The sequence below is a fragment of the Sorex araneus genome, chromosome 3 (genome assembly GCF_027595985.1).
Source record: "Sorex araneus isolate mSorAra2 chromosome 3, mSorAra2.pri, whole genome shotgun sequence".
NCBI classification, from domain to species: Eukaryota; Metazoa; Chordata; class Mammalia; order Eulipotyphla; family Soricidae; genus Sorex; species Sorex araneus.
Window position 1 is genome coordinate 36530416 of NC_073304.1, and position 25888 is coordinate 36556303.

Below are 25888 nucleotides of genomic sequence, written 5' to 3' on the forward strand. Positions count from 1 at the left end.
TGGCAGTGCTCGCAGGACCATATGGGGTGCTGGGAATCGAACCCGGGTCTGCCATGTGCAAGGCAAATGCCCTGCCCGCTGTACTATCACTCCAGCCCCAGCGTCCCTGATTCTTGATTGTTGACGGAGGTTGGAACTCCAGATTCCTTCTCTCCCTTGAGTGGAACATAGCTCTTTAGATTTCTATTTGGGATACCCGAATAGTGTTCTCATCCTGTTTTCGTGGGGCCCAGGTCTCTGAGGCATATGTTAGTGCAGGAAGAACGGTGGAGTCGAAAAGATGTGCCAGAAAAAGCCAGAGGTTCTTCGTCTTCTTAACCACTTCTTTGACGCTCTTGAAGGCGTTCCACACTGCTCTCTTCCTCCTGCGCAGCTCAGGTGTCATGCCAGGTCGTTCATCATGTTGAGTTCTCGACCTAGGTACACGTAACTGGTGCATTCGGAGATGTTCATTCCGTTGAGAGCAAATGGAATGTCAGGAACTAGTCCATTTCTCATGAACATTGTCTTTGTGAGATTCAGCTGCAATCTAACCTTTCCACACTCACAGTTGAAGTCGGCCAGCATTCGTGCCTCTTGGCTGTTATTTGGTGTTTTAGAATGGTGTCGCCAGTGAAGCGGAGGTGGTGTAGTTGCCGACTGTCTATCTTCACTCCCATTCCTTCCCATTCCAGTTGTTGCATGACGTTCTCGAGGGTGGTAGAGTTTCGGTGAAATGGTATTGCCCTCTTGAGCCCCTCTCTTTACATTGTTGATCACTTACTTGTAGAATTGTGGGATCCTGGTGGTGAATCCAGCTCACGGAGGAGCTAAAAGCTCCTCTGAAAGCATAGGAGGCATAGTCCTTAATTTAAGCCAACGCCAACAGTAATACTATAGTAGCTACATAGAGGAAAAATAGCAACATAATGGGTTCATAGATCAAAGACTATTGATAATAGATTTTATTCACAGAATTTAAAGTTGCAACTTAGTGTTTCTTTCTTGCCTATACCTGTTGGTGTGTGAGGGCTAGTTCTGATTCTTTGCTGAGGAGTGACCCCTGGCAATGCTGAGGGACCCTGTATGTATGGTACTGGGGATAGTTGACTGCATTGCAAGGCAAGTCCCTAAACCCTAGTACTTTTTTTTTTTTTTTCTTTTTGGATCACACCTGGCAGTGCTCAGGAGCTACTCTGTGGTGCCCCATAGCTGCCAAGTGCAGTCCTGGCTGCTCTGCTGTGTGTGCCTGGCAATTTTCTTTGTGCTCTCTGGTGCTACAAGTGATTTCCATCTGTGCCACAGTAGGTGTGAGCACCATAAAAAGGGTGTGACCCCCCACACACACACCTACGCACCTACACACACACAGACACAGCTTAAAAAGGTAGATGAGCACCAGAACCAGAAAGTAAGACTTCTAGGGCTGGAGCAGTAGTACAGTGATACTATTGCTTTGCATGTGGCCAACCCTGGTTTGATTCCCGGCACTGTTCCCCCAAGCACTGCCAGGAGTAATAGGAATTTCTGAGTGCAGAGTCAGGAGTAATCCCTGAGTATCACTGGATGTGGCCCAAATGCAGCAAAAAAAAAAAAAGTGAGAATTCTGGCAAGCTTTTGTCTGAGCACCAAGGCACCCGCAGATGTGCCCCGCCACAATTGCTTTTGTGCAGCTAAGAGTGTGTGCCCTGGTGAATACATGCAAGCTGCACAGCTAACGGGGGTCCAGCCTCAGTGATCACCTCGGCCTCATGTGCAACTCGGCCATCACAATAATAAAGGGAAAGGAGATGTGGGGGACTAAAATTGTTTCTCATTTCCAAACTCAGCCAATTTAGTCTAAGAGTAGTAGCACCTAGATAAATTTCGGATATACTTCCTGCATAGAAAGAACATTTTACTGGGACTATTTTAATAAGAGGTAAAGATGAAATCATATTTTGATTAATAAAAACAGTAGATCCCATAAAGGCAAAAGTCACAAAGGAATTTTGTCAGCCAATCAACTCTTAGTTACTTAGATTGGCCAGCCATTTCAACCTAATGTGGTGCAGGCTTTTTTTTTTTTTTTTTTTTCAGTGAATTTGCATTTCCAAGCCTGTGAAACTTAAAGTGCTCTGGGGGTCTTTCTCAGAGCTTTCCAGCTACTGGCATAGTAAAAAATGGAAATTTTTTACTAACCAGGAACCCAGTAAAAAGCAAAATGACAATGACAGCTCAGTGTGAGGGAGGTGCTGGAGAGTCTGCTGTTTGCTGACCTGCACTGGCTTGGTTAGTATGCTGCCACTTCTTCCGAGCAGGCCCTCAGTTAAGATGGTTATGATTACTTCCTGTATCCTCTGATTCAAGGAAAAGGTTTTTTTTTGGTTTTTTTTTTTTTTTTAATAAAAAGAATACTTTTTTAACTTTAACTGAACAGTGGAGTGATAGTGCAGTGAGTAGGGCGTTTGCCTTGCACGCGGCCGACCCGGGTTCGATTCTTCCGCTGCTCTTGGATAGTCTGGCAAGCTACCGAGAGTATCTCGCCTGCACGGCAAAGCCTGGCAAGCTACCCATGGCATATGCGATATGCCAAAAACAGTAACAACAAGTCTCGCAATGGAGACGTTACTGGTGCCCACTCGAGCAAATCGATGAGCAACAGGATTATAGTGATATCCTTAGACTTGACTTCTTTTATCTGAATCTCTTCCTTCTCCTGTGTCTTCTTAGTGTTGGGAAAGTGAGAAGTTTTGCTTTTTCTTCTCCTGTGCTATTATTTGAAGGGGTAGAGTTCATTTCCAAGTAGTGCTTAGAGGGACCACTCCCCACTCCCAGTAAAACTGGGCCGGGAACTACTGTAGCACAGCAACGCTGGGGTCCCCAGGGCCACCTTGGCACAGTCTTTGGGACTATCCAGTGCCAGGAATAGAACCAGGAACCTCCACATGGCAGATGTGCTCGCCAGCCCGTTGAGCTTTCTACCCAACCCTTTCTTGTTCTGTTTTGATTCCTTTATGTGTTCCTTTTGTCCTCCCATACCTGGCTGTGCTTCAGGGCTTTCTCCTGGGTTTGCTCAGAGATCTTTCTTGCTGAGGCGTGGGGAACTAGATGTGGTGTGGGGGATTCAACCTGTTTTCTGCTCGCAAGACAAATACCTGACGTAACCACCTCTCTATTCCCGGTCCCTTTCTTTGTTGTGCCTTTTTTCACTTGTATGTGTGTGTGTGTGTGGGGGGGATATAAGAAAGGTTCTTATTCTCAGCTCTTTCTAGTTGATATTGTTTATAATCAGTGTCTTTTTTAATATATGTACAGGAACACAGAAACAAAGAATAAAGCTATGGTTATGGGCCTGAGAGAACAGCACATAGGGTGGTAAGGTGCTTGCCTTGCATGTAGGTGGTTAGATTCAGCCCTTCATACCATAATGTGGTCCTTCAAGTCTGCCAAGAATGATCCCTGATGCAGAGTACTGGCTCTGAATACTGCTGAGTGTGACTGCCCCCCCCCCCGCCCCAAAATGTGGTTAATATTTCCTCTCTTCATTAGTTTTTGTAAAAGTGAACCAGGAAGTTGTCAATGTTGTTTTGATCTGCAGAAATATCTTCAGTCTAGGGGCTATAGCTATACTACAGCAGGGAGGGTGTTTGCCTTGCACGCGGCTGACCCGGGTTCAGTTCTTGGCTTCCCATATGGTACTCCGAGCACAGCCAGGAGTAATTCCTGAGTGCAGAGCCAGGAGTAACTCCTGAGCATCGTCAGGTGTGATCCAGAAAGAAATATCTTCAGTCTGATACCTCCTTCAGAAGCCTGCAACCCCAAAGTGGGATTGTAGACTGGTTGGGTTAGAGCCTGGAAAGGAGAATCCACCATGTCCAGAGGTCCTGGCTTAGATAACCAGGTACATCAAATTGTTGTCAGTGTGCTAATAGCATAGACCAAAACTGAAAAGACCCAGTGATGCTTAGGGGTCACTCCTGACTCTGCACTCAGGAAGTACTCCTGGCAGTGCTAGGGGGACCATATGGGATGCTGGGGATTGAGCCTAGGTCAGGTGCATGCAAGGCAAGTGCCTATCCACTGGACTATCCAGCCCTGTGGTGTTTTTCTTTTCCTTTTAAGGGGAAGGCCTGTGGGGACAGGAAGGAAGCATAGTCTTTTATTTTGGTGTAAAGTGGGACTCATTCAAGTAGAAATGATCAACAGGTCAGAAATATGGCTCTGTAAACAGATGAGATCACTGGCTTATTTTGCCACCTGAAGTTCTGAATGTGAAAGCAAGGTTGCCCTGTGAGAGGGAGGAGCTGCTCTTCAGGACTGGGGAATGCATCAGAGAAGAAACTCAGATGAAGCATGTATACAAAAGGAAAAATGTGTTGATTTTTGAAATCATCTGTTGGTGTATCAGATTGAGAGTTCACTAGTGTTGAAAAGTCATTTCAAAATATGATTCACTGCATATTAATGGTTAAAATATAAGCTGAAGGCTCTCAGGGTTTTTTCCACAAGAAATTGAACTATTTTACTGTTGCATCTCCAGAAGAATACAACCTCTATAGCTTGAGAGTGCCTCATCTTTCACATCTCCCTCCCTCCCCTCAGCCTGCCCTGCTCCTTCCTCAGTCCTGGATTCCGTTTAAACAGTGTGTCATTTGGATGTCATGTTGTGATTGTTCCCAGCACAGTTTTGAGCTAGGAGATGGCTGTGGCATTCCATCTGGGGCTCACTGCCTCATCACTCCCCAAGTCCTTTCATTTAAAGCCTTGCAGACCATTCTAATGTAAAACAGACGCCCCAGACAGAGTGGGGGGGAAGGAGCACTGTAGAACTCTCCAGCCTGAGCGCAGAAGTGCATCGGCAGGTAGGCTTATCATTTGGAGCCCTCATCAGTCAGATATTTTATATGCAGAGATCAATAGATGTCAGAGAAGCAGCAAAAAGTGATTTTATAATCTCAGATTAAAACAGGGACTAGAGCGATAACACAGCATGTAGGGCGTTTGCCTTGCACGCGCTCGATAGGCCAACCTGGGTTCAATTCCTCTGTCCCTCTTGGAGAGCCTGGCAAGAGACCAAGAGTATCCCGCCCTCACGGCAAAGCCTGGCAAGTTACCCTTGGCGTATTCGATATGCCAAAAACAATAACAACAAGTCTTACAAAGGAGACATTACTGGTGTCCACTTGAACAAATTGATGAACAATGGGGCGACAGTGCAGATTAAAACAGGGGATTTTAGGAATGGGTAGTTGTTTGTTTCTGAAATTAAAAGGTGATTCAGAACCACACTAAATATAGCTCAGTGGTAGAGCACTTAGCTTGCACATGTAAAGTGTTGGGTTTACTTCCCGGCACAGATAGGTAAAACAAACTTAGATAAAAAGTGTTTGGGGTCCAAAAGATGGCTCAGTAACTTAAAAAGCAACTAGGACAACCATGAGGCCATGTATTTATTTATTTTGGTAGGTTTTTTTTTTTTTTCATACCCAGAAATGCTCTGCGGTTCCTCCTGGTGGTCCTCTGAGGACCATGTTATGCTGAAAATTAAATGCATGCAAGGCAAGCATCTTAACCACTGTATTCTCTCTCAGGCCCCTGGACATAAATTTTTGTTGTTGTTTTGGGGCCATACCTGCTGGTGCTTCGGACATATTCCTGACTCTGCTCAAGAAATATTTTTTGGGGGCTGGAGTGATAGCACAGCGGGTAGGGCGTTTGCCTTGCACGCGGCCGACCCAGGTTCAAATCCCAGCATCCCATATGGTCCCCTGAGCACCGCCAGGGGTGATTCCTGAGTGCATGAGCCAGGAGTGACCCCCTGTGCATTGCTGGGTGTGACCCAAAAAGCAAAAAAAAAAAAAAAAAAGAAATATTTTTTGTATGGCTCAGGGAACCATATGACATGCTGGGAATCGAACCCAGGTTAGCCATAAACAAGGCAAATACCCTGCTCTCTGTACTGTTTCTCCGGCCCACACGCACTGGTCATGAATTTTTTACCTTGTACCACCTGTATGCTCCAAAATGATACTGATTGCCCTTCCATCTGGGATCCTCCAGCATGGGGAGAAAAAGAGGGCTTGTTCCTTGAAGTAACCCCCTTTTTTCTTTCTTTTTTTCTTTTTTAAATTATTATTATTATTGTTGTTGTTATTATTATTATTATTATTTGGGTCATACCTGGTGATGCACAGGGGTTACTCCTGGCTCAAGCACTCAGGAATTACTCCTGGTGGGGCTCGAGGGACCATATGGGATGCTGGGAGTCAAACCCAGGTCGGCTGCGTGCAAAGCAAATGCCCTACCCACTGTGCTATCACTCCAGCCCCAAATTGTGTTTTCCTTAATAAACGTAAAACCTGCATTCCTGTTCCGGTTTTATTTAATGCACCGTTAAAGAGCACCATTGTTTTCTAATTGTCCGTGAGTTGTATTCCCCTTAAAATACATGGAAATATGCACCATACTGTTTGGTATTTTGTGTCTCCTATAATTTTCCAGCTATTAATACATAAGAGTTTAATTAATTATTTATCCATTAGATGGCAACCATTTGTTGGAGCTGGAAATGTGGCTGGAAGAGCACTTGCCGTGCATGCTGGAAGCTAGGGTTTGGTCCCTAAGCACCACCGAGAGTGATAAGACCTGAGTATCAGGAAGAAGTTACGCCAAAAGTGTAGGGAAAGGATTACAGCAGAAAACAGCTATTACTGCAGTCCCGAGCAAGTTACTGGCCAAAAGGAAGGACTGTTGTAGTCTTGTTGGAAAATCAGCACCTAAACTGTGGCAGTAACTACCACAGTATAACACGGAAAATAATCATTTCAAGGAAACTTACCATTTTCAGACTTAACTTTATCCTTGCACAGAACTTCCACCTAGGACTTAGGGCATCGGGATACTTTCAAAAGGGCACAAAGCTGCCTGGAAGAAGGGTTTATCAATCTGTGGCAAGATTGTGGATTGATTGTGGCAAAATGTTTTTAAGCATAATGTTTCAGTGATACTCAGAGAAGAAAAAATTTTATAGAAGAATGGCAGATAAGGTAGAAAGAATAACAGGATTTGAAAATGACTTGGTTCACAAGTCTTAGTGTGGTCATTGGTTTAGGCAAAATTGAATACTAAGGAACCCAAGCCACAGTACAGCGTGTAGGGTGTTTACTTTGCATGCTATTGACCCGGGTTCCATCCCCAACACCATGTATGGTCCCCCAAGCCCTGCCTGGAGTGAGTTCTGAGCCCAGAGCCAGGAGTAAGTCTGGCAACTCCTGTCTTTAATCAAATGATCAGCTTGATGTTACATACCTTTTTATATATGGTGATGTATTTATGAAGTGACTAACATCTAAATATCTGAGAAAAATGATAAACTAGAGTCATGGGGAAGCAGTGAAAAATCCAGAGCATGGGATATTTTCTGACAGTTAACCTAGATTTTAGAAAAGTAATTAGTACCACAAGAGCAAAAGATTGAGGAGCTGCTCCATGTTGAAGTAGTTAGGAATGAAGTAATATTTTGACTGTAATTAACTTTGAAATGATTCATCACAAATCAGTGCAGAGGGGCTGGAGCGGTAATGCAGTGGGTAACTCATTTGTCTTGCATTTGGCTGACCTGGGTTTAATCTCTGGTATTACAAACCCACCAGGAGTAATTCCTGAGTGCAGAGCCAGGAGTAACTCCTGAGCATCTCCAGGTGTGAGCCCCATGCCCCCAAAAACTCAGTGTAGGGAAAAGAAAAGCAAGTTAGCAATTAGTGGTTTTTTGTTTTTGTCTTGTTTTGAAGTCTCCTGGCTTACTCCTGACTCCGAGCTCAGTCCTGAAAGGTATTTGGGGCACCATATGAGGTGTCAGGGATTGAACCCAGGTTGGCTGTGTGCAAGGTAAGCACCTTACATTCTGTAATCTCTCTCCAGCCTCCAAATTAGTGCATTTATGAAAGGAAAAGCTGTATGTATGTTCATTCAAGTCTTTCAACTTATTAAAAATGAAATTTAAAAGTTGAAGAGTATGCTTAATTCCTTTTTGAACCCAAGCCCAAAAAAATGTATTTTTTTAAATGTATTTTGCCCATTGTTTTAATTGTGCTATTTGGAGCTGTTCTAATAAGATCCAAATTCTTCCCCTGTGGTTTTAGTGGCAATAGTAATTCTTATAATTTTTTTACATAACATCTGTTAACTATGTACACTGTTGGGCCAAATGTGCTGAACACATTTTATCAGTTAACTCTCTAACAACTTGAGAACCACAGAGAGTCCAGACGCCTGAGCAGATCCCAGTTCGATCCCTGGAACTGCATGTGATCCCCAAGCACTGCCAGGAGTGATCTCTGAGTATAGAGCCAGGAGCAAGTCCCAAGTACCTCAGGCATGGCTCAAAAGTAAAAAATGGACTGGAGATATACTACAGTGGGGAAGCCATTTGCCTTGTATGTGGCCCAAATTCAATCTCCAGTACCATATATAGTCTCAAAGTCCCAGGAGGAGTAAGCCTGAGCGCCACTAAATATGGCTTATCTCCAAAAACCTAAAAAACAGCAAGAACAACAACAAAAATCCTCTCTAATACTTTGAATTACGACTTATTTCTTCTTCCTGGCTCAGTGTTTGTTGATTACTCCTGGTGGTGCTTAGGGCATACAGTGCCTAAAATTGAACTTGGACTTCCTGTGTACAAAGCCTGTCCTCTAGCCTATTGAGTTATCTCTCCAACCCCTTCCACTTTTAAGGACACTGGTGATTGCATTGACCACACCTAGCTAATCCAAAAGAATCTGCCTGGTTTTTGTTTTTGTTTTTTGTTTTCTTTTTTTTTTTTTTTCAGTTTGTTTTAGAGCTACACCTGGTGGTACTGGGGGTGGGTGAGAGTACTTTTGGCTCAGAATTTAGGGGTTTCTCACAACAGTGGTCTGGGGATTTGGAACCATATGGTGCCAGGAATCATCTGAGGTCTCTGCGTGTACTTCCATCCTTTGAGCCATCTCCATGGCCCTAGGTTGTTGTTTTTTTTTTTTAATTTACTTTTGACCAACATCACAGGAAAGTATTAATTTAATTGCAACTATAGACAAACTTTGGGTTTAATTTTAATTTCTGTATTTTTATTACAGATTTTAACTGCCCTTGGATGACACGCCTGGTATGGAGATGATTGAGGAACAGCTTGCTAATTTGAACATAGTCAAACGTTCCTCGGGAACTGAAGAGCCTACTTATCTGCTTGACATAGACACGTCAAAGACTGTGCAAGCAGAGAAAGGAAGCTTGGTTGCTGTTTTATGTTCTAATGGTTCAGTCAGACTATATGATAAAGAAAGGTTAAATATTCTGCGAGAATTCAGTGGGCGTCCTGGGTTTCTTAATGGTGTCAAATTTGCAAATTCTTCTGACCGTGTGTATTCATCATGTACTGATGGCACTGTAAAATGTTGGGATGCTCGATTAGCCAGTGAAAAACCTGTCCAGTTGTTCAAGGGCTACCCTTCTAATATTTTTATCAGTTTTGATATCAGCTGTAATGATCATGTCATTTGTGCTGGCACAGAAAAAGTTGATGATGATGCATTGTTGGTATTTTGGGATGCCAGAATGAATTCTCAGGATTCATCTAGTACTAAAGATCCACTTGGTGCCTACTCAGAGACACACAGTGATGATATCACTAAAGTATGTTTCCATCCCAGAAACCCCAGTATGGTAGTCTCAGGTTCAACTGATGGCTTGGTGAATATATATGATATTAGTCTTGATAATGAAGAAGATGCGCTGGTGACAACATGTAACTCGGTGTCATCAGTAAGCAGTATCGGTTGGTCTGGGAAAGATTATAAACAGATTTACTGCATGACACATGATGAAGGATTTTATTGGTGGGATCTTAATCATCTGGATACTGATCAGCCTCTTACATGTTTGAACATTCAAGATGTTAGGGAAGTCATTAACATGAAAGAAGGTTCTTTGGACTATTTGATTGGTGGGCAATATCATGAAAAAATGGACAAATTGTTTATTGTTGGAGGAACAAACACAGGAAGGATTCACTTAATGAGCTGCACTATGTCGGGATTGGTCCATGTGGCCAGTCTTCAAGGAGGGCATGCTGCTACCATTCGTTCTTTCTGTTGGAATATGCAAGATGATTCTTTGCTAACTGGAGGAGAAGATGCACAGTTGTTACTCTGGAAACCTGAAGCAAGAGAGAAGACATTTACAAAGAAAGACAGCATGAAAGTAGCATCCTCTGTGTACCACCGGGTTCGAGTCCATAGTAATGATTCATATAAGAGGAAAAAAAAGCAGTGATGATACCCTTGGAGTTTATGTGATGGGATTTAGAGCTACAATTAATTAATATTTGAGTACTACATGTGGTAGACACAGTCAAGGTCTTATAAAAAAATAAACCTGTGGTCTTGATGTTTTCTAAAATTAATTTTTATTTTAAAAATTATTTTTAGTTTTTAATTCTTTTGGTTTTGGGGGCACATGCAGTGGTGCTTAGGGCTCACTCCTGGCTCTGTGTGAGGTCACTCCTGGTGGGCTTTGGGGACCATATGGAGTGCTGGGGATTGAATTTGAGTCAGCCACATGCAAGGTAACCAGCCTAAAATTATTGCTTTGGACCTAAAATTGTTTTTTAAAACCACTGATTGAGTATACAGTCAGCGAATTGAAAGTAAAATTACATTTCTAATTTTTAAAACCCATCTGTTGAGTTAGTAGATGTTGCAATAAAGAAATAGTTTTGATGAAGGAGATGGCGGGTGTGACTTGAAAAGCATGATTTAAGATGTATTTTTTAAGCATAAATAGTTTATTTTAAATCATCCTTATAAAATAACTTCTCCATTGGTAAGATCCTTGTTTAGTACACATATATTACGTTAGACTATTTAAGCATAAATATTCTAGTGAGTTAATAAAATAAAATTAGTGATTTGCATCTATTTAAGGAAAATGATATTTTTATTCTTTTTGTTGCTTAAACAGTTTCACTGTAAAGGCAGTTATATTGCAAAATTTATTTTGACTCTGAATGTAAAAAAAATATATAATGACTGCTTCAGACTATTACTTTCTTTGTTTTTGTTATTTTATGGCCACACCCAGCAATGCTCAGGGGTTACTCCGGGCTTTGTACTCAGGAATCACTTTTGGCGGTGCTCAGGGGACCATATAGAGTGCTGGGATTGAACCAGGGTCAGCGATGTGCAAGGCAATTGCCTTATATACTGTTCTATTTCTCTGGCGCCTCAGTATTGTAAAATAATATTTGGTGATAAAATTTTCTTCCCTAGTGTTTCATCCTTAATTTTAAACTTGAAGGTGAGTAGGGATGTGGTTCAGTGGTAGAGTGTCTGCCTTGCACATTTGAATTTTGAGACTATGGGTTCACTCCCTGGCATGGGGTGAATAGGGGTGGAGGGCTTACACATAATTTTATTTTTTTTATAATTTTTTAATTTTATAAGGTAGTTCACAATATTTCATTACATATAATATTCAAACACCAATCCCACCACCATTACATCTTCCCACCACCATATTACGTGTGTTTCCATCCCGAACCCCAATCCCTGCCTCAAAGCAGAACTGTATAAATAATATATTTTATATTGTTTGTTATGAAAAAATGCTGAAAATGCTACAAAAATGTATTCTTAGAGGAAGGAAGGTGAGGATTGTTGTATTCCACCCAGGGGCCATTAAGCCCTTCTATAAGAGATCAGTAACATGTTGTTAGAAGTTGAGCCTTGTGTGCTTTTATATCTGAAAAAAACATATTTTTTCCTATAAGATTGGTTGCCTCTTACATTGAACTGCATCGAATGTGGTGGGGTACTCTTGGGACATGGGTAGGGTGTGCAGTATGAAGTGTCTGGGAATAGGTTCCCTCATGGTTGAGGCTCAACCCAAGCATGTGGAGAGCGGCCTTGAGCATGGCGGTGGTTGTGTTCTGAAGGTTTTTGGCTGCCAGGGCTGGGCCCCTTGGGGGGGTCTCACCAGCCACCCTCTGGGGTGCCCTGAGTGAAACAGCCTGGCACAGCGTCTGATGGCATGATTATGGCGAGCATCATGTTATGCTTCCTTCTGAGAGACAAGGACATGCGATCTGGATGGTGGCCGATAATTAGATTTTCTGGTGCCAGCCAGGGGTGGTTTGCGGATGTGACTGCTGAGTTGCCAGAGACTCGGGGTGTGGGGGGTGGAGGGATACAGGCAGAGGATCTCCATTCCAGGTCCTGTTGAGTTGTTAGTCACAAAGTCCAGCATACCTGGGTTTTCTGGGGTTCCCTCATGGTGAGGCTCTGGCCCGAGCCTTGTTACACATAATTTTAAATTTGAATTTTGCTTGTTGCTAACTTTTTAATCTTTCCTTCTAAGTACTTCTCCAAAAAAAATTCTTTTTTTCTTTCATTTCTGCTCCATTCAGAGGTACTGAGGTCACATTCCTGGCTCTATACTCAGGGGTGCCAGGGATTGAATCTGTATCAACTATGTACAAGGTAAGTGCCCTTCCCACAGTACTATCCAGCCCCACAAATGCTTACCGAGGGACTCTGGGTATAGCTTTAAAGGACTTGAAAGCATGCTTTATTTGGTCTTCTGAGCACAGAGCTGGAGTTGCCCATGAGCACTGCTAGGTATGCCCCCAAAACAACAAAAGAATCTTAACTGGGGCCAGACAGATAGTCCAGGGGTTATGAAACTTGCTTGCCTTGCGTGTGGCCTGCCCCCACTTTGGGTTTACTGCCCCATATTTGGTCCCCAAGGCGCTGCCAGAAGTGAGGAGAACAGAGGCAGGAGTTGCCCCTGAGCACTGCTGGGTATCACTCAAAAGCCCTTCTTTCTAAATCCCCCAAAAACCGAATCATGACTAAAAGTCTTCTCTTTTTAATGGTTTCTTATTTTTTGTTGTTGTTGTTGCTGTTGTTCTATTCAAAATTAAGGAGCCAGGAAAAATAGTGCAGTGGGTAAGTCACTTGTCTTGCATGCAGCCAACCCGTGTTCTATCACCGGCACCCCACATGTGGTTCTGATAGCTCCTCCAGTGGTGATCTCTGAGCAGAAAGCTAGGAGTAAGCCCTGGGCACAGTTGGGTGTGCCCCCAAACCAAAACCCAAAAAATCTTGCTTAAGGAAAGGCGTGAGACTTTCCCCTTACTTTGAGCATCACAAAAAAGGTGGGTGATTATATAAGCATGATCCCTTCTGAGTGACCTGTGGTGAATACACTTGCCACAGTGTGTGAATCAGCTAGAATGTGACTCGTGCAAGCACAGCTGAAAAAGTGTGAAGCTTGGTGAGCAGCCAAGTGTATGAGCATTGTCATCTGATGTGCAAAGCAGCACAGAACGTGTGTGTGTGTGTGTGTGTGTGTGTGTGTGTGTGTGTGTGTGTGTGTGTGTGTGTGTGTAACCCCTGGCCATCACACCATCAACAACTACAAAGGGAAGGGGGAAGGAGAGAGTAAAACTCTGGAAACACACTGGAGTCCCCTTTCAGTAGCATAGACATTTCATGACTCACCAAGATTCTAATTCTGCCCCTAGCCTCTGGCTCTCTTCACCCGGCCAGGCCTGCATTGGGAGATCCTGATTTTGGGAGGTGCCTCCCAGCCCTGGCATAGCTCTCCTTCCTCTCTGTGGTCCACTCAGGTGATCCGTTAAGGAAGTACCTGTGGGACTGGGTGTGGAGGTAGGCGATGCTGGAGAAAGAAATTTGGCTTTTGCCCTGTAGTGAGAGAACCCGTAGTGGGCTAGGGGAGACTGTCTCAAGTCAGAATGATAGGGGGTGTCCTGAGTACAGAGAGGGGACTCAGGAGATGGCTCCATCTGTTCACGTTTAGAAAAGATGATGTCTGCACTGCATTTTCAAAGAATAATAGTCCACCCAATTGATTAGGGAAAGAAAAGAAGAGTCAGACATTAGACAGGCAGAAGGAGGCAAACAAGCTGTGGTTAAGCTTGGTCATAAGCATTAGGCTTGGGCCTTACCCAGGCTCTCTGCAAACACGCAGCACTTCTCAGGGTGAGTTACCTCTGCAGATGGCTCATTGCATCTATTATGTCTTGGTTTTGCACTGTTTTAATCTTGAAGACAGTATTTCCCCGAGCCTGTTTTGCAGGCCCAGTGCCACTGGGCGGAGACAGGTCACTGATTCTCCTGTTCTAGAACGGTGGTGCAGAGCGCCAGTTCTGGGCCCCACTGTTGACTCATGCTGCTCTTGTATGCTTTCAGAGACACTTTAAAGCTCTTTCCTCTCTCTGACATTCTGAGTCCTTTCAAGACTGTCTCTCGGCAGTGTCCTGGCTAGTTTTTAGCTCTGTTTATGGTTTGATCAGCTTTCTCCTTCTGTATCTAGCCCAGGGGCCATGCTGCATTAATTTAGCTTGCTTGTTTTTTTAAATTTTTTTATTTTGGTACTAGTCTCCTCATTTCAATTAAACTTTACTGTATGCGTGAAGTGACTGTTTTCCCTAAATGAGTCTCTTCTCCAGACAGAATTCAGACCCATATGCCCTTTTATAAATAAGGTAGCTGGGCTCTGGAGTTGAATGACATCCTAACAGTTGGTTTAACCAAGTATTTCCTCCCTGAGAGAGCCTCAGTGGCAACAGTTCCCACAGGGCCCGGAGCCTGGCGTGATTTTACGGCTGCTTGGCTGGATAGAGCCACAACACTATGCCTGCCAACTCCTTAAAAGCTGGACTGCATTTTCTACAGGCCTGGAAAGCTGCGCAGGTTCCATCTGTAAGCACCTGCCGTGCTATTTTCTCCATGCTGCCTTTGACTGTCAGTCACACACCTCTGCTGTCACATTATAAACTAGTCATGTCTCTTTCCATTCCTGACTTCCTGTAGATGAGTGTAGCCCTCAGGCCTTACCACCATGAGGACTGGCCAAAGCCAAAGACTTGAATTAATAAGAAATGAATAGAGGTACCTGGGAGATGGCTCAGGTAGAGTTCATAGGAGGCCCGTGTGATCTACAGCATTGCACAGTCTCCTGACCACCATGAGAGGCAACCCTTGAGCACCAAAGTAAAAGTAGTCTGAATACTACTGGGTATGGCCTATATTAAAAAAAAAAAAGTGGGGCTGGAAAGATGGTTCAAAGTGCTAGAGTGCATGTTATTTATGCAGGAGTGCCAGGCTTGATAATCTGGTACCATGTGGTCCCCTGAACACTGCCAGAAATGACCTAAGCATCAACAGGTGTCCGTTGATGTCCCCCCCAAGAATGAAAACACAGGTGCTCATCACCTAGATTTGAATTATGAGAAAAACAGCATGTTTCTGATCATAAAAGAATAAAGTGGAGAGACAGGTTGACTGGGGAAGCATGCGTGAGTTACGGTATGAGTTATGATGCAGTTGTCATTATGGTGGTACTAATGGGGTCAGAGATGTGTAAAGTGTTCCAGGAGATTAGAGTAGTTTCAGTTGGGATAGGAGTAACAAGATCTGATTTGTACCATTTCTGTCTGCAAGGGAAGCAATGGGAACTGATAACTCTCTTAAGAGGCCAAAGGGAGGGGCAGAGAGTGCACAGTGTTTGCCTTGCACGTGGGCAACAGGGCTTTGATCCTTGGCATCCCATTTGATCCCTGGAGCACTGCAACTAAAGTTGTGTAGCTCACAGTTAACGGTGGCCACAGCAGTATAACAATTGGGCCTAGAAGATAGCTGAAAGATAGCTGAAACTTTGAGTTTGACGCCTGACACCATAGTCACCTGCCCCAATGGCCTGAGAGCAACATGTCAGGGGACCAAACACTGAACTGAAAGGCCTCACTGTCTGAGAGTGTCATTGGAAGTGACCCATGGCTCCTGCAGCATGGCTGCAGCCCCCAATAATAGCAACAAAGGAAAGGAGAGTGGGGGTGGGGGATTCACTAATCACTAAGCAACCTGCCTTTGTCTTTTTTTCTTCCTTGGATGCTCATACCTACTAAAAAATACTTTTTCCCCCTGTAATTTTGTCTTGTTTGAGCTTAAAACAAGAAGAATGGAAGAGAACTTATAATTCATTTATTCTTCAAATATTTGAGGAGCATACTTTTCACTGAACAATCTGTTCTAGAGTCCATATCCTTTATAAATTCATGCAATTAAAATGTTCTTAATTAAGAAATGTTTTTGTGTGTTTGGTCCACATCTGATTGCTTGGAGTCTACTCTGGCTGGTGCTGGCAGGTGGGGAGGATGGGTGAGGGTCACTCCCATGGTGTTAGGACTATATGGTGCCACAGACCTGGGCCTCCTGCACCTAAGACCTGTGTCCTAGCCCTTTGAGCTTTCTCCCTGGCCCAATTAATGTCATTTAAGATTTAATTTTATTCGTACTGTAAAATCCCCATTTCTCCTCTTAAAAGATCATATATCAAGTGTAGAGAGATTCTGACAGCAGCTGTTAGTGAGGAAAGTTTGTTTTTTGTTTTTGGGCCACACCCAGTGGTGCTTGGGGAATCACTCTTGGTGGTGCTCTGAAAGCCATATGGGTTGCCTGGGATCAAACCTAGGTCAGCCTCACAGAAGGCAAGGGCCTTTTCTGCTGTGCTGTCGTCTCTCCAGCCCAGGGCAGCTTGTTCTCTCCAGGAAACCATAAGGACTAGCAGCGTGTTTAATCTTCATCAGGCATCATTTACTGAATGCACAGCAAGTTGGTCTGCAAGGAATCTTTCATTCGGCGTGACAATGTTTTTGTTCCCTATGCTTTCTACTCAGGTCCATTCTGTCTGGCAGAGGAGAAAGGAACTAGAGATCTGCCCCATGAGCACTCCCTCTGCCTTTTCCTGTTAGAACCTATTTCGTTAATCGTGCAGAAGTGTATTCGAGTTATCCAAGCTGTCCAGATTCTCATGGCGGGATAACCCTAAGTTACAGCTTGAGTCTGAGTTGTCTTAGGGATGGTATTATTATTATTATGGCAAAATTCATGTCATTGAATGCCTTTTTGCCATCTGTGCTCTATTTCCTGCTTGCTGGAACAAGAAGTGCTTCACTTTTCTCTCATCAATGACAACCAACTTCTGGAATTAAGTTCCATTTTTTTAAACTATGCCCAGCAGCAATGTTTTTTTTTAAATTCATGGTCTTATTCATTTATCCTTTTACTTTTCTTTTTGTTTTGGGGCCTTACCCAGCCCAGGTCTTACTCCTGCCTCTTTGCTGAGGGATCACTCCTAACTATGCTTGGTGGGGGGTGGGGGACCATATGTGGTGCCAGGGATCAAACCTGGGTGGGTGCTTATTAGATGTCAGGCACTCTGCTAGTCGATTGAGACTCCAGAATTGAGCAAAGCAAATAAATCTTTTCATCATGAATCTTGTGATACAGTAACCCTGTGGGAAAAGATGGTATTAAGGATGAGCAGCTTGTTAACTGAGACTGGGAGGAAATAGATGCATCTATAGTTGCCAGCATTGTAGTTGATGCATCTTAATAAGATTAAACATATTTTAATGATTATATATGGACATGAGTGTTATTTTTAATTTGGAGGAAAGGCAATATGTCATCGCATAACATATTGCAGTAGAGTCCACGAGTCTGGACTGTTTGCTGAAAACTTAACATAGTTCCTCAAAAAAGTTACAGAATTGCCATAGGGTCCAGAAATTCTACTTTGTGTATAAATCTAAAATTGCTGATAGCAGTATTTTGTGGTATCTACACACACAATTGCTAAAAAGTAGAAGCAGCCCAAATGTCTATGGACAAGTGAATGGATAAAGAAAATGTGGAATATTATTCATTATTTAAAAAAAATGTAAAAAGGAAATCCTGTAATATGCTCCAGCATGGATGATACTTAGAGACATTAAGCTGAGTAAAATCATTCACAAAAAATAAACAAAACCAAAAACCACCGTGTGACTTCCCTTACATGAGCTGTTAATGGAGGTCAAAATGGGGGGTATAGAAAGAAGGATGGTGGGGGCCAGGGACTTGAAAATGAAGAAATGGGGACTTCTTCGATGGCTGTAGATCTTATGTTTTACAAAATGAAAAATGTCTAGAGAGATGCTCAGAACAATGTGAATAAATTTAAAACTATTGAACTCGGCACCTTAAATGGCCAAGTGAAGAAGCCAGGTATAGTATAGAGAGTAAGTCACATACATAGTCACGTGCGTCTCTGGCACTGCTGATGGTCCCCAGAGACCATCAGGGGTTACTCATGAGCACATAGCCAGGTATAGCCCCTGAGCAGTGAGAGGTGGAGCCCCCAACTCCCAAATAAATAAACAAAGTTGAAAAAAAGTAAAATTGCCAAGATAGAGTCCGAACAAGACCTAAGGGATAGAGCATATGCATTGCATGTTGGAGACGTGGCTTGATTCCTCAGTCCCGCCCACTCCCTCAAGCCCACGCTGAACACAACTGGGTGTGGCCCCAGTTCCACGAAAGACTATCCCCAAAACAAAGTCAACCCCCAAAAATGGTGAAGAGGGAAACATATTAAGTGGAAGTTTGGGCCATAATTGAAAATTAAATATAGAACAATTAATTAATATAGCAAATATGACCAAGTTGGGGGTGAATTGGGATCACTTAGAAGGTTGGGTTCCATATCTGCTACTGCTACTCCTAGGTTGGTGGGCATCAGCTTGCAGGCTTCTAAGCCCTAGTGTCCTTGCCAGAAAATGGAGAGCACTAATTTAAAAGAGTTTTTCAAGGATTAAATGAGATGTGTGCAAATGGGCAAACTCTAAAGCACTCCCCAGATGTGGGGTATTTGGGGGGTCAGAGAGTACAGTGGGTAAAGTGTTTGCCTTGCATGTGACGGACCCAGGTTTAATTCCTGGTTTCATCCTTAAAATGAAAACAGATGTAGAGTATTTTGATAGGAATGGTGATGGAGTTTACTCTGCTGGCTTTATCACTTCACTTAACCATATCTGATCATGGGGGGATGTTGAAGCACAAGCTCCAGCTTCTCCCATTTGTCCTGCTATTTTCTCCACTTCAAGGTTACAGACGGTAAGTGGAATATCTAACTGGATTGCTGATTCTCTTACCAATAATGCTTCTTACTGACTGCTCTTCATTTATTTTTCTTACTTTATTTTATTTTGGTTTGGGGAGCACACCCAGCTGTGATTAGGGCTTACTCCTGACACTTTGCATAGGGACCATTCCTGGGGGTGACTGAGGGACCATATGTAGTGCCAGGAATTGAACCCCTGTTCTATGCAAGGCAAATGACTTAACTGAAGTACTCTCTACATTTCTTCATTTAATCAACTCAAAGAATTACAGGGATTAACCAACATATTTTAAAAAATGAATAATAACAGCAAAAAATAATGAATAATTTGTTTTCTCTGTTTTGGTTTGGGGGCCACACTGGGCAGTTATGAGGGCTTACTCCTGGCTCTGAGTTCAGGGATAACTTCTGGCAGGGCTCAAGGGACCATATGTGGTTCTGGGGATCAAACTTGGGTCTGCCACATGCAAGGCAAGCAACCTTTCAGCTATACTATTGCTTTAATCCAGTGGGATAATTATTGATCTTTAGAATAGCTTATGCCAATTGGTGCTGAAGGAAGAAGCAAGTTTGACTTGACAAAAGGAGAATGGAAGGAACATTTGGAGCAAAGCCTCATGGATAAAGACACCTAGGAGCTATCATCAAACCATGAGTAAAAAGATGAGGTTGAGGATGGGCTGGAGCAACAGTACAGCTGGTTGGTCATTATCTTACAGGTGACCAACCTGGGTTCAAACCCTGGCACCAAATATGGTCTCCTGAGCCTGCCAGGAGTGATCCCTGAGCACCGAGCTAGGCATAACCTCTGAGCACCAGTGGTGTGGCCCCCAAAACAAACAAGATAAGGGTATGGATAATGAGCGAATTTCTGTAGCAAATCGATGGTACTAGATTTATGCAGTGAGGAATTTAGACATTTTGGTGTGAGAATGGAACAGAGACCTATTGAATGAGGGCTTTAGACCAAAATAATTACTGGGTCTAAAGCCATTATAATATAACCTCAATGACTTATGTAGGAGAGCTCTACAAAATAGTACTCATATCCAACTCGATGAATCACTAGATAAAAATACTGTGTTTTGGGGAGGGATGGGAGGAGGGGCACACCCTGGAAGTGCTCAGGGCTTTCTCCGGGCTGTGCACTCATGAATTACTCCTGGCAGGCTCAGGAGACTATATGGGATATCAGTGATTGAACCTGGTTCTCTGTGTGCAAGGCAAGCACCTTACCTGCTGTTCTATTGCTTTGGTCCCTAAGAATAATTGTTCTAAAAGATGTAAGAGTATAATAAAGAGGACCAGGTTGTAACTGAGTAGTAGAGCAATTGCCTTACGTGTTTGATTCCCAGTCCCACCACCAAAAAAAAAAATAAATAAATAAAACTAAAAAACCCCACAAAAGTGTGATGTAGAAAAACTTGCCTTTCACATCGATACATAAAGAATAGTGATTATAATCAATGCATATAGTTATTGTAATTAACTCACCATTCATTATCATATGTTTTTTAATTAAGTTTAGAGTAAAGAATTTTAATTATAAAAAAAGAAAAACTTGCCTTATCTATAAATGATGGTGGGAAAAATTACATAAAGTGGATTAAAAATCACATTAGGCTCTCATCTTACATCATGTACCAAAATTACTCCAATGTAAGATTAAAAAAAAAATAGAAATTTGGTGCCGGAGAGATAATATAAGGGTTAAGGCACCACTTTGCTGTGGTGGCCTGGGTTTGCTGCCTGGCACTTTGTGGCCCCTAAGCACTGCTGGGATTGATCCCAGAGCACAAGGCTTGGAGTAGCCTCTGAACAAAAATGAAAATATTATGTAAATTAAAGTCTTTTCTGCATAGTAAGGATTCTTTAGAATAATAATCTATTACTGGGATTGTAGGCTGGTATACTCATTTAGTTAAAAAAAAAAGTCCCTATCTTGTGAAGCTGAAAAAGCACCACATACATGATGATGTGATTCAACATCTAGATGCACACAGTGGAGAAGCTACAATTCACAAGGAAATGTGCCCAGAAACGTTCACAGCACTGCTGTCCAAAATAGTAAAATGCTGGAAAAAAACCAAATGTCACAAAACAAGAAGATAAATAAACTGGAGAATATTTGTAAGTGAAGTGTTATGTAACAGTGAAAGGGAATCATCTAAAATATTTGTGTCAATATAGTCAAATTTTAAAAAAACCCTAATGTTGAGTGAAAATTTACATTACAGAAAATATATAGTATAATACTAATGATATATATATATATACTAGAATATGAATAAAGCGCTACATTCTATTTCGGAATATATACATCTATAGTAAAAATATGACATCATGAGAAACAGAGTTCCAGATTAGTCTTGCTAATCCCAAAGAAGGGTTGGAAAACCCAGAGGCAGCTCAGAGGTAGAGCACTTATCTTGCATGTGTGATACATGGATTTGATTCCCAGCAACACACACACACACACACACACACATGCAAAATAGAAGGTGATAAAAGATGTTTACACAAGAAGTTTCCTCTGTTTGGGGATTCATTTTGAGATCTGTATGGAGGGTATATGGATATTTGTCAATTACAGTGGGTCTTTTTAAGTCTAAATATTTTGTGAAATAAAATTTAAGTGAATAGTATACCTTCTAAAAATTTTGAGTGAGGTATGTAATACAATTTAATATTTATCACTGACTTCCAACACAAATCCAAAGGAATTTTCCTTTTGTGGGTGGGTAGAGGGGCCTCCGTAGTGGAGCTCAGGTCACCGCTATTCCTAGGCTGGTTTCGGTTCAGTGCTCAGTCCCCAGTTGCCAGGAATTGGTTACCCTGGCAGTGCTCCGCATACAGAGTGCTTGGGAGGAACCACGTGGTGCTGGGGATCAAACTTGGGTCTGTTGCATGTTAGGCATACACCGTAACCCCTGTACTATTTCTATAGTCCTGAAGGGGTTTTTCTTTTGGTTTTTTTTTTTTGTTTTTTTGTTTTTTTTTGGTTTTTGGGTCACACCCGGCATTGCACAGGGGTTACTCCTGGCTCATGCACTCAGGAATCACTCCTGGAGGTGCTCAGGGGACCATATGGGATGCTGGCAATCGAACCCGGGTTGGCAGCGTGAAAGGCAAACGCCCTACCTTCTGTGCTATCGCTCCAGCCCCTGAAGGTATTTTCTGTTAATAGTTCCAAATGTATTTTTAAAGTTCAATCTAATATCAGAGAACTTGCTTTACCTATAATTCTAGCTTCTTACCACTTAGAGTAATACATACCTTTGCATATCAGCACATCTACATTTCAAAGAAGTTCAGATACAAAAAAGTCCAGATTATGAATATGGCATCATTCTTCCCTCTCTCCCTCCCTCCCTCCGTCCCTTCCTCCCTTCCCTTTATTCCTTCCTTTTTTCCCTCCCTCCCTCCCTCCTTCCCTCCCTTCCTTCCTTCCTTCCTTCCTTCCTTCCTTCCTTCCTTCCTTCCTTCCTTCCTTCCTTCCTTCCTTCCTTCCTTCCTTCCTTCCTTCCTTCCTTCCTTCCTTCCTTCCTTCCTTCCTTCCTTTCCTTCCTCTCCTTTCTCTCCTTCCTTTCCTTTTTTCCTTTTTCTCTCCCACATTTCATGCCATACATCTCTGATACTCTGTCCACAATCGATTGGGCCAGCATGGCTACCAAAATGTGAGGATTTCAGTAGGGAGCTGGGTGAGGGCTCCCTTTGCAGGGATTGTAGCTTCCTGCCATGCAAACAAGAGATCTTGATGTGCCATTTTTTTCACCACATAACCCTAATCCTCAGAGAAAACCCTTCTTTTATAGGGGCAAAAAATAGAGCACAAGTGCAGCAAGGGACAGAGACAAAAAGAAAAAAGACTGGAGCATTTTTTCCATCCTGCTGCTGAGTCCCAGCTCTCTGAGGCTAAGTGCATCCCTGCCCAGAATTCTAATGACCATCCCCCACTTTGCTTACACCAGCTCTGGTAAGGCTCTTACTGCTCAGACTCCAGAGAGTGAGAACTCCAGATTCCACAATGTCCTCTTCCTCAGTATACAGACTGAAGGGTGAAAGCCAGTGTCCTCATTTCCAGTGCCTAAGATCTACTGTAGGGAAGAATGGAAAGGAAGGAAAGATTTAGTTCTGATTGCAAGCTTTATTAATAAAAAAAAAATAAATAATCTATGTGACTCACTTGGGATAATTCCTGGCCTACAGGAAGAAACACTTAAAAAAAAATACAGGGCCAGGGAGAATGAAATAACAAGTTTGCTAGGTAAGTTCTCCCTAGTTAAGTGTTTGAAAAGATTACAAAAATGTACTGCCCATCATCGCCCGTGATGATTTCTCTAGATGTTGACTCTTGACCTAGTTTGCCTAAGAAGCCAGTGATTTTAGTTAATTATAACATTTCCTTTAAAGGGTCACTGGAATTTTATGGTTTTGTACTTGGAGTTAATCTCTCCTAATAATTGTTTTATAACAATACTTTTCCATAAATATTTGTTCCCAGTAGCCAAATGGTTTGTTAACTGGGTCACTACCTCAATCTGAAAATATGCTTTTTTGGACTTAGGAGGAAAAAAACCATCAAACAAAACAGTTTCAATACTAGATAAAACTACTTCTCTAAGCACCCGAAACTCAAATTCACACACACAGACATTTTACACACACACACACACACACACACACACACACACACACACACACACAAGTGTATTTCATTAAGAAAACATTGATTTGAATACACACTGACTGCAACCTAACTCAGCATAGCTAGTGTGCTTCTCATCAGAGATAGAATTGGGTTCTTTGTTATATGTCAAGGAAAATGAGCTGAATAGCTCCATGTTTTTGTATATTCTCCATAGCAGTGTATAAAAAACCATAGTGTTAAGAGGATTTTCAATGGGGGAAAGGCAGTGAAATACTTTAGAATGCCAAAGTTCAGTCACTTAACTAACTGTATGGCCCACCAAAAGAAACTGAAACTTCTCTTTAGTTTCTGTACCTGCAAAAATGTAATAAGAACATCTACATTAGTGGCTGGGAGATAAGTAAAAATGTTGGTGCACATGCTTTGTAAGTGGATCCCTGGATTCAATCCCTGGTCACTACTGGAAGTGACACATACCTCTCCTCCAAGTACCTACATCAGTGGATTATTTGGAGGATTAAATACAATAATAGATGGGAAATATCTGCCTGGCACAGTGTTCAAGAAATAAGAGATCATGTTGATGATAACAGAAGATGAGCTACCTTTCTACTTCCTTTTCTTTGTGATATCAAATGAGACAGTTATTGAAGGACTGGAGCAATAGTACAGTGGGTAGGGTGTTTGTCTTGCACACGGCTGACCTGGGTTGGATCCCCAGCGTCCCATATGGTCCCCTGAGCCCCTCCAAAAGTAATTCCAAGTGCTGCAGCAGACTGATTTCTAAAGCACAGCCAGCTCTGTGTGCAAGAATCACTACTCAGCATACGATATCTGGTGAGCGCTGAAATGAAAGATGAGTGAGACTGGAGAACTGCCCTTGGTAAGCATGTATATGAGCACTGCAATTACCTTCAGCAAGCACTACAACCAAAATAAACATGAACACTACAACCAAATCATTTAAGCACCACAACCAGGTGCCAGCATACCAAAAGCAAGTGTGTGTGACCCCTGGTCCTCATAACAGCAACAGACAGAAGGGGCCAAAGTCTGCTCTGAGTCTGAAAACCAATAAATATGATCAACTTGATTAGTTACATAAGGAAATAATTCTTGGCAAGGTCACTATTTAAAGACCTCTTTGGGTTTTTCGTTTTTTTTTTTTTCTTTTGGGGAACACCTTGCTATGCTCAGGTTTTACTCCTGGCTCTGCAGTCAGGAATTGCTCCTGGCGGTGCTCATGGGTTCATATGGGATGCCGAGGATCAAATCCAGGTCAGCCATGTGCAAGGCAAATGTCCTATCTGCTGTACTATTGCTCCAGTCCAAAGCTTATTTTTATTGAAATAACATTGTCTTAAAAGAGTGTGGACATTTATATGTTTCTGAGTGTACAGTATTAACAGGGCACACATAGATCCAAAGTACCAGTATAGTCCACTGGGCCCTTTTATCCCACCTCATCTTTTTCTCCACTCCCCACTGGGTAAGCTCAGTTCTGTGGTCAGAATCTGAGATTTTTTTTCTTTTTAGGTTACTTTGGCGTTGCACAGGGGTTATTCCTGGCTCATGCACTCAGGAATTACTTCTGGTGGTGCTCAAGGGACCATATGGGATGCTGGGAATCAAACCCAGGTCAGCCGCGTGCAAGGCAAACGCTCTACCTGCTGTGCTATCGCTCTAGCCCCAGAAGACTTATTTTCATTGGATACTGTCTATTCCCTTCTTGTTTCTTTATATATCACACATGGATGAAATCATCCAGTATTTGACTTTCTCCTTCTGACTTACTTTGCTTAGCATGCCATCTTCCAGTTCCATTCTTGTCACAAAAGGCAAGATTTCATCTTTTCTTATGCTGAAAAGTATTCCATTATGCATACATAATACAGCTTTGTTGACTCCTCTGCTGCAGGGCACTCAGCTATGGTAGAGAAAAGGGGGCCTGAGGGCTGGGATATGGCTGAAGTGGCAGACATCTTTGTGTCTGATCCCTGTCACAGCATGCTTCCCTCCAACACCCTGTGGTCTCCAGAGCACCAGATGACTCCCGAGCACTGCTGGGGAATACAGGGTACAACCCCCAAAACTAATTTTTAAGAAGAGGAATAGGGGAGTTGGAGATACAGCAGGTAGGTCACTGCCTTACTTGTGGCCGACCTAGGTGTAGTCCCCAGAATCTCATATGGTACTTTGAGCCTCATCAGAAGTGTCTCCTGAGCAGAGAGTCAGAACTAAGCCCTGGGCACTCCCAGGTGTGGCCCAAAA

At 42.7% G+C, this 25888-nt stretch overlaps 1 protein-coding gene across 4 annotated transcripts in view; it reads left to right on the forward strand.

Annotated features, from left to right (window-relative positions):
* The window catches only part of WDR89 (WD repeat domain 89), a 37471-nt gene extending 25053 nt beyond the window's left edge, over window positions 1-12418 (forward strand). For 2 of the 4 annotated variants that reach the window (XM_055130210.1, XM_055130212.1), the window contains exon 2: window positions 9078-11030. In XM_055130210.1, the coding sequence (XP_054986185.1) occupies window positions 9109-10272 (1164 nt within the window). In that variant the 5' untranslated portion in view covers window positions 9078-9108 and the 3' untranslated portion in view covers window positions 10273-11030. Of the gene's footprint in view, window positions 1-7751; window positions 7849-9077; window positions 11031-12405 lie in introns of those variants that run through there. The other 2 variants (XR_008629130.1, XM_055130211.1) reach the window with 2 other exon arrangements.
* Window positions 12419-25888: the final 13470 nt, after the last annotated feature.